This window comes from Lynx canadensis, chromosome B3 (genome assembly GCF_007474595.2).
Source record: "Lynx canadensis isolate LIC74 chromosome B3, mLynCan4.pri.v2, whole genome shotgun sequence".
Classification (NCBI taxonomy): Eukaryota; Metazoa; Chordata; class Mammalia; order Carnivora; family Felidae; genus Lynx; species Lynx canadensis.
Window position 1 is genome coordinate 79,353,327 of NC_044308.2, and position 15,648 is coordinate 79,368,974.

At 38.6% G+C, this 15,648-nt stretch overlaps 1 protein-coding gene across 1 annotated transcript in view; it reads right to left on the bottom strand.

Annotated features, from left to right (window-relative positions):
- Nucleotides 1-2,595: 2,595 nt before the first annotated feature.
- Nucleotides 2,596-15,648, bottom strand: part of PRKD1 (protein kinase D1) — a 327,269-nt gene continuing 314,216 nt past the window's right edge. The window contains exons 17-18 of the mRNA XM_030318866.1: nt 4,359-4,444; nt 2,596-3,559 (exon numbers count right to left, since the gene is read on the bottom strand). Coding sequence (XP_030174726.1) covers nt 3,341-3,559; nt 4,359-4,444 — 305 coding nt within the window. The 3' untranslated portion in view covers nt 2,596-3,340. The remainder of the gene's footprint in view (nt 3,560-4,358; nt 4,445-15,648) is intronic.

Consider the following 15,648-nt stretch of genomic DNA (forward strand, 5'->3'; position numbering starts at 1 on the left):
AATATCTAACAAAAAAGAAGTTAGTTAAAAAGAAGCAGGGGAGCAAAAAAAAGATGTAAGACATAGGTCAAATGCATGGTAAAAAATGAATAGGAGTAAAGGCAAGGGAGTGGAGTGGAGAAAACAGTCTTTTAGGTGATGTGAAAAGGCTGAGATGAAGGAACTTGTTTATTTTTGGCAACTGAAAGCAGAAGGCCCTTCTCCATGGGTCTTGGGGTATCTTCACAGGAACCAGTATTTGGTTTCTTAAAACAAGTCCAAACAAATGGTATGCAAACCTAATCACTTCATAGGGGTAGTCAAACTTAATAGTGACTGGATAATGGCTGCAGAGGAGACAGATGGCTTTCTTATTCTCACCACTGTACTTATTTTACACGTTTGGTCACAATGGCCTACTATAGATTTCTCAAAATAGTCTTCATCAGAGTGAGTATTCACCCAACACAAAGATGATCTCTTCCTTAGGGATAAATGAACATACTCAAGCATCACTGATCAAAATATTTTTCTCAGCACTGTCCTCTTGTTCAGGCCAAATGCCAGAACAGTGGCAGTTTGTGTTGATGGTTCAAGATATATAGAGACCAGAAATCTTTATGGCACCTTGGGTGGGCTGATAAAGTTATTGCTTAAGGAATGTTGTCTCTGTGACAATGAAGGAGGACACATCCACCCTAAAACAAGCTTTTGCCATTTCTCTCTCTCTCTCTCTCTCTCTCTCTCTCTTTTTGGTTAGGATCAGAAGATACTTCTATATCAAAAGTGCTGGGCTACCTTTTGAATTAAACATAGACTATGGACCTGCCCATGTCAGTTAATACTATGATATACCACTGATGTGAAGTTTGAAGAAGTTTATTGATGAGTTTTAGCATACAAAGTTGGTACTCATTCAATAAAATTGGATTCTTTGCAGCATCACTGATAATTCCGGGTGGAAGAGACATAGCATGGCTTTCAGTGGCCCCCTTTTCTCTGAAAATCAGCAGTTTTTTCTCTTTCCTGTGCTTGATGACACTGCACAATGGGCAGTCTAAATAGCATTGTCACACACATGTCCTTTTGACATGACTATTCTGAATGTAGCAGTAGAGCCATATCCATTACAAAACACTAGAATTGCTGGTCCCCAAAAGGCCGTAATCATTATCTCTCCATAGTATTTTCTACTGCTGTCTACTTCACTTTTGAACTCATTCCTTTGACTTCTATATTATTACTCCAGTGAATTCCACATTTAAACATTCTTTTTCAATTTCCCTTTCATTCTGCCCAAACATTCCATATTCGTATTTCTGAGGTTTGTGTCCCAAGATCACTTCCATCTCATTCTATCGCCAAGAATCCAAGTCATTCTAATCAACATATGGCGACCTTTGGACTTCCAAATCTGTACCTTCAGCTCCAGAATTCTTCCCCAACGCTCCAGACACATATCTAAATACTTTTAGGATATTCTAAACTTGGGGTCCTATAGAACTTTATACTTAACATGTTCAAACATGAACTCGCCCTTTCTAAGACTAGAACTCCTTTTGACCAATAGTTCCATCAATCATCTAATGATCACCAAGGATCTATTCTGGACTCTTTAAATACCACATTTAAATTTCATTTAATACTGTTTTATGTCAGGTCCCCACCATCTTAGAAGGGTTATTTCAATAGATAAGATAGACCAACCCAAAGATCGGTCTTTTGGCTCACTTCTTGCCCTGGCTTCTATCCAGACTCTGTAATGCTGGCAACCTGTGATGTCGCTTACTCTTCTGCTTTAAAAGTCTGTATGGTGTTCTGAAACTTAAATTTCAAATCCCTTAGAATAAGGGATAAATAATAATAGAACAGAATAAAGAATAGGTAATAATACAAAATAGTGACTAACCACTGGAAAGATCCAACTACTCTATCCCGTCTGCAAATACTGTTTGTAGTCTTCACGTAGTTACCTAATACATTCAAGTATCTCACAACACTTATGAAATTCTTCCAAATATTTATATCATTTATGTTACATAGTAACAGTGATCCATGATAATGCTTTGTTGTCTTGCTAGAAAGAAAAACAGCCCACATAATCCACTCCATACCCCAAAGCCTATTAAGTCCAGTATTAGTTTTCTCTTTCCCAGGCTAGAGAACACCTCAGTTGGCTTTCCCTTTAGGAATTTTTTTTTTTCCCCAGCCTTTATGTGTTTTTGTAGTCCACTTTAGAACCTTCTTGTTTAGATAATATGGAAAGAAATTAGAGTCATTATTGTAATAAATCCTGATTTTATATTGACTAAATCAGGAAGCTACAACGAGACTGCCATTTACAATATTCTTAATGCCTCCAAGGCTCCTGTTTGGCTTTGGTCATTTTTCCCTTCCAGAGCTCTTTTTTTTTCTATTGAAACCAGATGACATGAAAGACAGAAATGCTTCATTACACCTTGAAACACACTTTTGAGCTTCAGAGTAGTTACAGCCAAATTCTAAAGCATGAGACTTTTTCTGCTTTTTGAGCAAACACCTCCGCTCCTAAATGGCCCGAAAACACTAGTGTGGATTACAAATTCAGTCAGATGGACACACACTTTGACAAGAATATTTATTTGTTATTACTGAAAAATACATAAAGACGAAAGGTTGCTTAGCTTCTGATTTTCCACAGTACAGAGGATATTGTAAGAAAGGGGGAAATATCTGTTATATACGGCAGTTTACATTTCTAAGGCATTTAGGCTTATAAGTAGTAGGTGCACCTAGGTCCACTTACTTGAGTTTAAACATACTGAGGCACACCAGGCAGGCAAAGGATTTCAAACTATACAGGAAACTCTTTCATGCACTTGTGTCTAGGATTGTAAATCCATCTTCCATTCCCCCATCGCTTGTTTTTTCCACATGAGTTTTGGAGTTGTTCATAGAACTGGTAATAATCTACTCTTCAAGAGTTTGTTTATAATGACAGCGCCAATGGGGCACACGGGACAGAACTATTGCATGGACAGGTTCTGTAGACTCTTACCAAATTGAGGCTCAGTAAGAAAAACACCGATTTGCAAAGGCACAGTGGAGACAGGTTTAATGCATTAAATACAACATGAATCATTCACAATAACAAGTTTAGTGTTTCAGGGAACTTTTGTTAATACAACACAGTTGGTCACACAAAATACAAATGCTTCTGTTGATTTGTCTTGGCAACTCAGATACATCAACAGTGCTAACAGTTTAACAGCTTTGTTCTCATCTGACAGAAAATAATGGCAGTTCTGCAAGGCAAATGTTAAACCTGACCGTATGTATTTATTAATTCCACAGTGTTTTGACAGATTAGAGGGGACGGAACTCAGAGGATGCTGACACGCTCACTGAGGGCTTTCATCTCTGTTTCTTCAGCGTCAGGACTGTCACTGTGGCTAGCACTGGGATTGATCAGGTGCTCAGGGTACTGCAGCCCCTGCTCGCCAGCGTACTGCTCCCACCGCAGGTCGTCACTTTCGTGGGTGATGTAGCGTTCCCCGATTTTGCACTCAAGCTCTCGCAAATCTAACCAGGTCTGATAATCCTGAGGAAGGAATTCCAAAACATTACCATGGAGACGATGAAAACTCATTAAAATACTGTCTCATTTGTTGTCAGTACCCGCAACTGATGAGTTACCCTTTTTCCTTCCACTCTATCAGTGCCCTGTCTTTCCATCAGGCACCCTGAAGTGACGTCATCGGCAGCAAAGCCATCCTATTTGCCTAAACTATTGTGCATCAGGGGGTGGGCAATCAATGGTTGCGGCCAAGCAATTAGGAATACTGGTATTCCTTTGATATTTAAGGCCTACAAATAACCCTTCAGTATTTCACAGTATCATTTTTCTAAAGTTGAATGTGAAAATAAATATGTAAGAGAAAACAAACACACGCCTATATTTTATATTTGCCGTGCATTTGTTCCATGAATGTTAGCATAGGCTTTTAAAACACAGCTTGCAAAGGACTACAGTGCATGACCAGATGGGCATCTGATTGGACACTTCTCAGGATTACATATACAGATTTTCTTAAAATCTGGTCCTTGGAGTTTTACAACGACCCTTAGATTTTTTTTTTTTTTTTTTTTTTTTGGCACGTGTGCAAGGGCACGTATGTATGTGTGGTGTATTTCTTCCCTGTCACATTTTCTTGGTAGAGAGATTAAGAAACACTAAATTGTTATTAAATCCTAAGAAGTTGCATGCATTTTGGCAAACAAATTGATGTAAGAAAACTTTTAATTAAGCATATAACAAAATATTTTTACATATAATATTAAATCTTATCAATATTCAGAAGTTCATCTGATCAGGAAAATATCCAATGAATGATTTTTACCTGTAGCCAAGGGTGACTCAAGGTCTTATCCACACTATAGCGCTTTCTCATTTTTACTTGCAGCAAGTTATTGATAAGATCAATGGCTGGAAAAAATTCAATTATTGATAAAAATGGATGACAAATATGGAATATATGCATAATTCATTTACAGTTTATTTCACATCCACTATTTCACAGTGTCAAATGCAGGATAGTGATAGCAAGCACTAGAACCTGAAGAAAATACCTCTTGAGAATTCTAAAACCTTGGCCTTCATTTTATTTTGGATGTTAAAAAATGAAATTGAAAACAGTTGTGGAGGAGGGAGTATGAGTCTTTTTTGAGTACAATGTAAATTTCTCTTCTAGTCTGTAATACATTTTTCTAACGTAGGAGTTTTGTTTAAATATACATCATTTAACTGTTTCTTGTACTAAATGCAGAATGCAACTACTATTCAAGAGAAAGCATTTACTAATCTTGTTTTGTGTTTAAAGTTTAACTATACATAATGGGCTTCATAGTCTTGAATTAAATGACAGATATCTGGACACCAAATTAAAACGAATAAAATAAAACACAAAATGGGCCACAACTCAGGATAAACTTAGCCAATGACCCAATAGGAAAATACTTTTTGTTTCTCCTGTTTGCTTTTTAAAATATCCAATGAATTAGAATTATATCAGCCTTCCTTGTTTTCTAGGGGAAGACAGGAAAGGAATTTGTCTAACAAGAATGATTCTATGAGGTTAGAACCAGTCTCTCCAGCTTAGTACTCTGTCTCTGATTGGGACTCCCAACAGAGTGTAATTTAGGGGGGAAACAGTGATCCTTCTAGTCATCTAGTCTCCAAAGCATCTGAGTTACCTATACTTCATGTGACAGAATTTTCCCTCACCTTTGTAAAAATTATATTTTCAGCCTAGATTATTAATAAGTCATTATTTATTAAATTCACTATTACACTTCCTATTCATTCTTGTAATAATTTCCCATATCTTTCATCTTAGCATGTTCTTCTCCAAAAAGAGCTTAGTGAAATCTGCCAAACCAATGGAAACATTCACATTTCACCCAAGTCAATTTCCACCTGTAACATACCCTGGTCATTATATTTCCTAAGAGATGGATCTTTCATCTCCAAATCTTTTTTTTTTTTTTTAATTTTTTTTTTCAACGTTTATTTATTTTTGGGACAGAGAGAGACAGAGCATGAACGGGGGGAGGGGCAGAGAGAGAGGGAGACACAGAATCGGAAACAGGCTCCAGGCTCCGAGCCATCAGCCCAGAGTTTGACGCGGGGCTCGAACTCACGGACCGTGAGATCCCGACCTGGCTGAAGTCGGACGCTTAACCGACTGCGCCACCCAGGCGCCCCTCATCTCCAAATCTTAATCAAATAGGTAGCTGATATAAAAAAATGCAAATTAACTCCCCAACTTCCCCAATCATCAAGTCCTGAATCAAGTGGCTTTGACTCTATTGTATGGTTTACATCAGCCTGTATGGATCTGAAAATACAGGCTGTCACAGGAGTCCAGAGGCAACCTGGGACAAAGATTGCTTCAAACAGAATGAATCCGAATCCTTTTCATTATCAGGAAAAGAGAAATGATTTCTACAGACATTTTTAAAAACTGTTTATCTTTTACTGTTTATTTTGAAAGAGAGAGAGAGAGAGAGAGAGAGCGCACGGTCCGTGTGTGCTAGTGGGAGAGTAGCAGAAAGAGAGAAGGAGAGAGAGAATCCCAAGCAGGTTGCACACTATCAGGGCAGAGCCCAACAAGGGGCTCAATCCAACAAACGAGGAGATCATGACCTGAGCCGAAATCAAGAGTCAGACGCTCAAATGACTGGACCACCCATGCACCACAAGAGAAACAATTTCTATAGTCTTTTGGTAACTTAGAGTTCTATCTCTCTGACACCAACACTCCAAGTATTTGCATGCTTGAATGGCCGTAGAATTAAACACTTAAGAATTCTTTGGAGAATTCTTGGAGAAAGTAAATGCAATAGCTCACATTTAAATGCTTTCTAGGCTGATACACTCTTGCCTTAGCTAGGATACCATAGGAAACACAGTACTTAGTACAATTTCAAATTCCAAGCATGTGTTCCCAGAGAGCTTTTGAAAGTATAGTTCTCTCAGTGAACTGTGTATTGGGCATGTGCTTTAAAACATCCATTCACATGATTTACTCACTGGTGAGTAAAGTGCACCTTCCGTTCTTGCTGCTGTGAACTCACAGAGCAAAAATGGAGGATGAGGGGAGACGGGAGAGCTTATGCACTACCGTAAGTGCGCCACAGCATTACGCTTCCCCAGACCCTGCAGGCAATAAATACATGTTATTAATTCACTCATTCTGCTTTGAATTCTATAATTAGGAAGGTGGGAGTACAGTAACTCAACAAAAGGGCTGGTTTGTGCCCAAATGCACCCCAACAGTGAACCATACTGCCTAATGGGGAGGGAAGTACTGCCAGAGGAGAAACTGTAAGTTTCTGCAGGGAATGGAATATGTGGAGATGAAACATTTTTTCTGCTGAACGAAGCACCCACAGGCTGAGCACAGCCACAGTACCCAGGCGATGTGAAGAAACACAGCCAGATAATGGCAAGTACCTCCAAGAGAAAATAGTTTAGAAGCTAAGGACAGAATTAGAAGATTTATGTGTGTGCATATAAATCTGTGTGTGTATTTGTGTGTTGATAAATATATTTTGTGGCTTTTGGTAGACGAAAACAAATATGGTTAACTTTAGGCACCTGGCTTTACTCTGAAAATAGGTCCATCATTAGTGTTTGAGAGCTCCATTCTACTCATTGCCCCTTCTGAACTCTTAAAACATCCTTTTTATTGATCACCTCATACAACCCAGCATTAACTATACCATCCAAAATGCCTTTCACTGAGTCCATTTTTAAGAGAAATTCTACAGCTTTTTTCTTTTTTAACAATGTTCTCTGTATTGGTAATGTTCTTCACATGTGTCACTCATTCTTTAATCTGTTCATTCACCAAATCTGCCCTAACGAATTACTGTTGGCAATTGCTTAAGGAACAAAAAAGTAATGATAGAGTTCTGACCCCAAAACACTCCCAGTCTAGTTGCAAAGGCAAAATATGAGTGTGCATGCATGTACACACACTCACACACTGGAACATTCTGTGAATGTCTTTCAAAAACTAAGCAAAGGAGACAGGGAACACGCTCCAGCAGTAGGAAACAGGAGTGAAGAAGCAGGCTGCGGTAGTAGCCTGGAAAGTCAGAAGGAAAAATGGCAAGCTGGCATAGCAGAGAAGAACGCCAGCGCCCAAGGTGGGAGGGAGAAAAAGAAGCTCCAGGCTCCCCAGAGCCCCACGAGGATCTGCAGCCCAAGAGGTCTCTGTAGCCCCATGAGAAAGGGATACTGGAGAAGCAGATCATATCTCAGAAAATCGTGGTACCCTGCACTTCCTCCCCTACATACGGCAAAAAGTGTATATCCAAATATCTGCCTGTCAAGAGTTGACGTTTATTGCCACATAGTGCTGGTCTCCACAGTTTTGGGCAATCAGCAGATGCCATTTTAAACAGCTGACATTGGTTAGGGCCAAAGCTATGCAGGAAATCCTCTACTCCCTTGGATTATATTTTTTGTTTCACACTTTCCTCCCCTTATCCTCTCAGTATGAATACCCCCCATCCATCCCTGAAGAAAACAGGAGAAAAATAGGCAGTGACTGATTTCTCTTTCTCTTTGCAGTAAATATGATATCATTTTTTTTTCAGAGACTGGTAGGATTATTTTGTGATTGTACTTGTCTATTTATTCTGGGAGTTAGCCTTTCTAATATTCTGAGGGTTTTGTTCTCTTACTCATGCTTAAACTCAATCCCTTCCTTCCCTATTATTAATAAATTGTCGGGGCACCTGGGTGGCTCAGTGGGTTAAGCATCCAACTTCAGCTCAGGTCATGATCCCACAGTTTGTGGGTTCGAGCCCTACGTCGGGGTCTGTGCTGACAGCTCAGAGCCTGGAGCCTGTTTCAGATTCTATGTCTCCCTCTCTCTCTGCCCCTCCCCTGTTCACGCTCTGTCTCTCTCTCAAGAATAAATAAACATTAAAAAAAAATTGTCTTAAATCCGAGTTCTCTAAACACTTTGAACAGCCACAGTGAGGCGAGGGATAGAAGCGGAAAAGTGTTCACATGTAGCCCAGAAGGCTGACCTATAACCTGTATAGTTTTTTTTTTTTTTAATGTTTATTTATTTTTGAGAGAGACAGAACACAAGCAGGGGAGGGGCAGAGAGAGAGGGACACACAGAATTCAAAGCAGGCTCCAGGCTCTGAGCTGTCAGCACAGAGACTGACACGGGGCTCGAACTCACAAACCCTGAGATCATGACTTGAGCCTAAGTCAAACGCTTAACTCACTGAGCCACCCAGGCGCCTTCTGTATAGTTTTCATAACTATTAAATATATGCTGGTTTCTACATTCTTAAAGGGTGATATGACTGCCTATTTCACCGGTAGTTAATATCAAACTGAATGATAAGTGCCACAGAAGTCTTGTGAAAGTAATTTTTCGAATAGAAATTCAAAGAAGACATTTATGATCTAATACTACCTGCACTCTCCTCCGTGAGCACTAGGCATATAACCACTGGCTTCATACAGCAAAAGTGCAGCTCTTTCTGACCATGCTACTTAAACTTACTAAGTTGCATTGTAAAACCTTCAAGAATTCTTTCTTGACCTTGGCATCAACAATCCCACAACAGAGGCAATGTGAGAAGTCTTTCCCTTTTCTTTGTTATTGGAAAATTTTAAACAATTGTACGGTTTAGATTTTCATTTTTAAAGAATCCCCTATCCTTCATGAGCAGAGTTTTGTGCTTTCTAAAATGTCTCTAGCCACGAATTCACACTAATGTTCCCTATAAATTAGAAAAAAAAGAAAAAAAATGGTTGTTTTAAAGTGTATTTTGAGAGAGAGAGAGAGAGAGAGAGTGAGCGAGCAAGCAGGGGAAGAAAATCTGTTTTTTTTTTTGAAGCCTAATTTTTCTTTTTTTTTTGCTACAGTAAACTCTTGGCTAACACAGTTACTCCCCCCGCTACTTCCTGTACAGCAATTTTTCTCATTGCCCCACCAGTTGAGAGACTAAAATGTCAGGAAAGCAAAAAAAAATTTAATCAAATGTTCTCTTACAGAACTTTGAGCAGATGTTAGGACTGCTACAGTTCTGGGCAGCCTGTTTGCCAGGTGCACGAGTAATATCGGAACAAAACCAAAACTAAATACTATATGCAGGTGCTGAAGGAATTTATGTTTTAATATGAAAGGGAATGTTCCATCAGAGTGTTAATTGTATGGACTCCATTTTTTCTGCCATCAAAGTTCTGAATTATCTTCGCACCTGTAGGGACTATCTTCCAGTCATTCTGTATTTCAAAGCAAACACCACATGTAGGGACAGAATAGATTCTCTGTATGTAGGAGGTAGATTTGCATAAGCCACTGCTAAGGCTAAACTGAATGACATCCAAAACCTGGAGAAAAGCCTACCAAGTGAATAGAACTGGATATATGTGAATATATAATAGGTCCCTGGGGTCACACCTCTCAGTCATTTCCCAATTCCCATCTTGTGTTATTTCAGTAGAAGCCTGTCCTCCCCCCTACTCTTCCAACTAGATTTTAACTCCTTGAAGGTCACACAAATTATGTATTCATTTCTGCATGGAAGTTTCATAAATATTTAAAATAAAATGCATCACTCAGTGCATTAGGAAAATGCTTGCTAAACAGCGTTTGGTAGACTGAATACATTAATTACACATATAAATGGCCATTTTCTCAGCTCTAAGTTTGAATATCCACATTATGTGCATATGGTTTGTTTATTTTGGCTAAACATATTCCTGGATGGTAAGACATCACAACACCATAAAATAGATCATAGGATCAGTGATTTCTATCAGAAAATCAGAATAACGCTGAGAATATCTGCAATACAGCTCATGTTATTTTGCCACATTTATTTTATAGAAGAGAAATTACCCGTGAATTCCGTGGGCTGACCTCTTCTTTTCCAGAAACAGTACCTTTTTAAAATTTTGTCTGTACCGTCTTCTGTCCACCCGCAAATTATTCAGGTACAAATTTTCAAATTGGAAACCAAATCAGAACTATTATCCTAGTGATGGGGCCATCATCTGTCAACCACTCAGCTCCCTGCCTTCAAGGAAGTGTTTTCTTTTTTCCTCTTCTATTCTGCCTCACTGCCTGTCACAGTGCTCAGTAGTTCTCTTGGTTTGCTTCATGCTGATGGTAAGTTGTGTGTTTATTTTAAAAATCGTTTTGCAACCCTTCACATTCCAGCTCTCAACCCAGCAAGCTGTTGCCCAGCAACACTAACTGGGACGCTCCTCTCGGGCTGAAACCAGAGGCTGCAGGCAGCAAACAAGGCCGCTGGAAATCATCATCTTACTCGTTCTGAGTCAATTACCGCAATCCAATGAAGTGCAAGACCTTTCGAGACTCAAGTTGGTATCTTTCCTTTTCCAGTTCTTTCCTCTGTAGAAAGTTACTCTATCAATGGTTATGCCTTTGCTTTACATTCAATTTCATTTCCCCTTGAAGACTGGAAACACAATCTTGGAAATCACGAATTGTTTAAACACAGCATACAACAGCCCTGAAAATGATGCTAAACTGATTCAAAATTTAAGGTAGAAATCAAAATATATTTACAGGATGCTAATCATGTGCAAAGTGGGTTTTTTTTTCCATTTTCACGGCACATTAAAATCCTTTGGAGAGATTTCTGTTCTTCTTCTTCTTCTTCTTCTTCTTCTTCTTCTTCTTCTTCTTCTTCTTCTAATGCTAATACTCAAGCCACAGGTCAAGTGAAAATCTTTAAAGGGGGGCTTCCAGGCCTCGGTATCTTTAGAAGCACAAGTGTTGCTAGTGTGTGCAGCTGGAATTGAGAACAACTCTGCCAAGGAGTGCTTCTCCGACTTCTACATGCATATAAATAATCCAGGGATTTTAAACTGAAGATTCTGATTCAGTAGATCTGGGGTAAGACCTGATTGTCTATATTCTAGTGGCTCCCAGGAGGAGCCTTAGACCACATTTTGAGTAGCAAGACACTAGAGGCAGGAGAACATTGATAGTAGTTAACAACTGGTTTAATATTGCCCCAAGGATCCCTGAAGAGATGGATGTAAACACAGAGAAAGGTACCCAAACATACAGATATCTGTCCTCAGCCCCTTCTGGTTTGGTAGTCTGCAAGGAGGACACAGAAAGGTTTTCAGATAGCTTTCACTCAGAGGATGCCAACAGGAAGAGCAAATGAATTGGATTACACAAATCAGTTCCAAAATAACTGCATCTGGAGCTCCGGGCCGTACTGGTATCATAACATTTAATAGGGACCAATGAAACGGAGTCCTCTTTTTAGGTCTCACTTCCCTAGCCCCCAAGGAAATGTCTAAGTACAGAACTGGAAAGCCTGGCTTATCAACAACGTTCATGAGAAGGAATTCAGGTTCTAAATCTACAGTAAACACATGAGTCTACCAAGTCAGTTGTGATTTTTATGCCATGCTGAAAGAAATGTGTTCTTTATCATGAGGAAGTGGTGGCTTCACTTTATACTTAACTAGACTCGTGGAACCTTGAGTGAGAACAGCTTTGGGGTTTGAAAAACAAAGATGAGAGTGTTTGGACCGAGTGAACAGGAGGCTGAAGGAAAAGCTGATTGCCCAAGAGAAGAGATCAGGGGTGATATGATGGCTGCTTTTCAAACCTGAGATTAGCCTCTATTTGGAAAAAGGAGCAGGCTTGTTCTAACAGTGGGTAAAAACAGAGAGATTTTTGCTCATGGTGCCAGGGTCAAATTCAGAAGAAATAAGGGTCCTTGTGAAACCATTTTCTATCACTGAAGCAATTTAAGAATGTTCTGGATAATTACTCAGTATATTGGTATAATAGAGCAGTACAGGGGCTAAGTAAGATTTTTACCATGCCGTATTTTGAAATATTCTCTGTTGTCATTGTGGAATAAAGCAAACTTAACAGAATACTTAAACCTTTACTGTTGTTCTACCCTGACATTTCAGATGTCGTATTTCAACTCAACTATGATATAAATTCAGAAGCGAAATTTTAACTTTATAATTGGGATATGTAGGAAACATTTCAATTTGGATGGCACATAAACAGCTGATTTTTGAGCACTTAGAGTGCCAATATTCTTTTTTTTTTTTTAATGCTAGCATTCTTGCTAAAACTTCGGAGTGGTTTTTCCCTATAAATGACCATTTGTTAAAGAAAATTCTGTCAATTTTATTTTACTTGCTGTCAAAATAAATGATTCATTTCCTGGTGGTACACCCTTTCAGATCATATCTCATTTGGATTTTGAAATATGTATGTATACATACACATACATACATAATAAAGAATTCACTCTATTAGAAGATTTTTAAAAATCATTGTGTGCCTTTGGTTGCTAATTTTAAACTTACTTACTATTATTGAATGAACTGCATGGCTTAAAAGAAAGTACACCAAGTAATTCCCGAATCTCAAGGAGAGATTATTAAATCCCAGTGGAAGTTTGAACCCACCTGATTCACTTTAGTTTACCAACTGTGATAGAATTTCCTGACAGTGAGTCAAGCATTTTAAAGCAGCTCACTGGCTAGCCGCCTCACATCTCTTCCGTGCTGTTATGTCTGACAGCGGTGCTAATATGTTGACAAATCAATCTATTCGTTAATATTCAGCAGGCTTGCTAGATCTGCAAGCCTCATAAACTGTTACAAACACAGTTTAATTATTAAAATGACAATTGTCTTTCTTTTGTTTCCTATACCATTGGACTTCTGGGTCTCATCTACCCGAGGCTTATTTTCAATGGGGTTGTTTTTTTGTTTTGAACAATACGTAGTGCAAGAGGGGCCTACAGCTGGTTCCTTTTCATGGCAAAGTGCTACTTCCAACTTAAGTGTTTAGCGTTCTGGAACACTGTTGGATTTTGAAACCATACCATGTGGTATTCTTGGTGCAAGGCTTTTATTTAGCTTTGCTTTGTGTTTGTACTGGCTGCATTTTTCATCTTCAATTTCTGGGAGAAAAACACACTTGTGACCAATTTTATTTGAATTAACCACATTGAATGATAAAAATTGCTTTAAATGTAAAATTTAGATGCTTTGATAAATTTAGCGGTGTATTATGATAGCCATTCTATGACTTGAGATGCCATATATTCTACACTGTTCATAAATGTCAGCACAGGATTGAGACCAACTGGCAGAATAAATTGTGACTATGTCTATTAGGGAAAGGAGGATGCAGAAATACTAACACTGAGGCTATTCGAGCAGAAAAGAACCTATGTCACTGGTGCATCACCATGATTTAATAATCTTGAACTGAAGATAAGCTATAGGATTAATGCAAGGGGTATTCCTCCCACCCCCATTGTTATATATGGAATGTCAAGGCTTTGTGTCAGCTCTTAATTCTTCATAATGCACACTAACCACATGCCTCTAAAGCTGAGCAGTAACAACACAGCAGGTGACTTGAGAATAGGTGCTTCTTCAGACGTCACCTGTGAATGCAGAATATGATCTCTATCTGCGGGGGCTGGGGACTCATTGTGCGACAATTTCCAAGGTTGCCTCTGTGTTGATTACTGCCTGCTTGTCTCCCTAATGTCACATAAAGGAATATCAAAACTCAGAAGAAAAAAAAATAGTAATTTCTCTGGTGGTCTTCATGGTCTATTACTGACCTTCCTCAAATTGTGTCTCTAATTGAACACATCAATTCAAGGTGATGATGGAAATGTAATTTTTACTCTAACAGATGCTTTCCCATTGCTGCAGGTTTGTCGGTGTTCTGGCAAGATGATCTGCCCTGGCACAAGTTTATCTCACTTTATCACCTGTCCAGCCACCACTTGTCTTCTTCCTCTAAGAGTAAACTCTCGGGAAAACAAAAGCTGCCTACTAAAGTTATATACAAAAAAGAATAGTTTAAGATGTATGCGATGATTCTGAGCAACTGAAGGAATGTAGGAGACGAGAATTTGACTTTCACACTTAATAATTCTCCTTTGTGTGGGCATAAGTTGAGACAGTGGAGGTTACATCTTCTTCATCTGCCCAGTCATGATACCGGACTGGTATTACAGAAAAGGAAACATAACCCTTGCTCTCCGGTGAATAACACTTACATATACAACATATATGCACATATACGTATATATACGTACACATACATACATATATGTACGTATATATACGTATATGTGCATATATACATATATACATATATGTACGTATATATACGTATATGTGCATATATACATATATATATATATATATGTACGTATATATACGTGTGTGTTTGTGTCTGTGTGTGTGTGTGTGTGTGTGTGTGTGTGTGTGTGTATGTTACACTTAAAATTTTAGACATTTTTCAACCAGGCACAGAAGAATTATAGTTATATAGAAGGTTGTACTCCATTTATTCCTGGAGCCTTATTTTCCCCCATGTACTTCCATTCACTTTTATTATTTTTTAATGAAAGTATTGTATGCATCTGGTAAAAGATCTAAATCAATTGGTAAAAAGAGTTCAAAATGAAAAATAAAAACCTCACATCTCATTATGGTTTTAACTACTTAAAAAATGTCTTCTGATTAGCTTTAAACCAGTGCCACTCAGAGGAGGTTCATGGATCAGTACTGATCTGTGAACTGTTTACTGGTCTACAATGAAAGAGGTATAGAAAGTAAGATGAAGTCTGTGGGAACTTTTATAGCAAATTGATATTGCTGTCATATTTTATTTTATTTTATTTGATAAACTGGTAAAATAAACTGGTCCATATGTCTGGAAATTAAGATAATATAAAACTGGTCTGTCACCACAGAGTTTGAGAAGAACCACCTTAAAATACAAATCAAAACAGGGGTGCCTGGGTGGCTCAGTCCATTAACTCCAACTTCGGCTTAGGTCACTATCGCATGGTTTGTGAGTTCGAGCCCCGTGTTGGGCTCTGTGCTGACAGCTCAGAGCCTGGAGCCTGCTTTGGATTCTGTGTCTCCCTCTTTCTCTGCCTCTCCCCCCAACTTGCGCTGTCTCTCTCTCCCTCTCTCTCTCTCTCTCTCTCTTAAATAAACATTAAAACAAAATTAAAACAAAACAAACATAGATTCCTTTCCATTAAGGACAATGAATCATTTTATTTCAGGTTTCTCTATTGTACTGACCTTATTCCCCC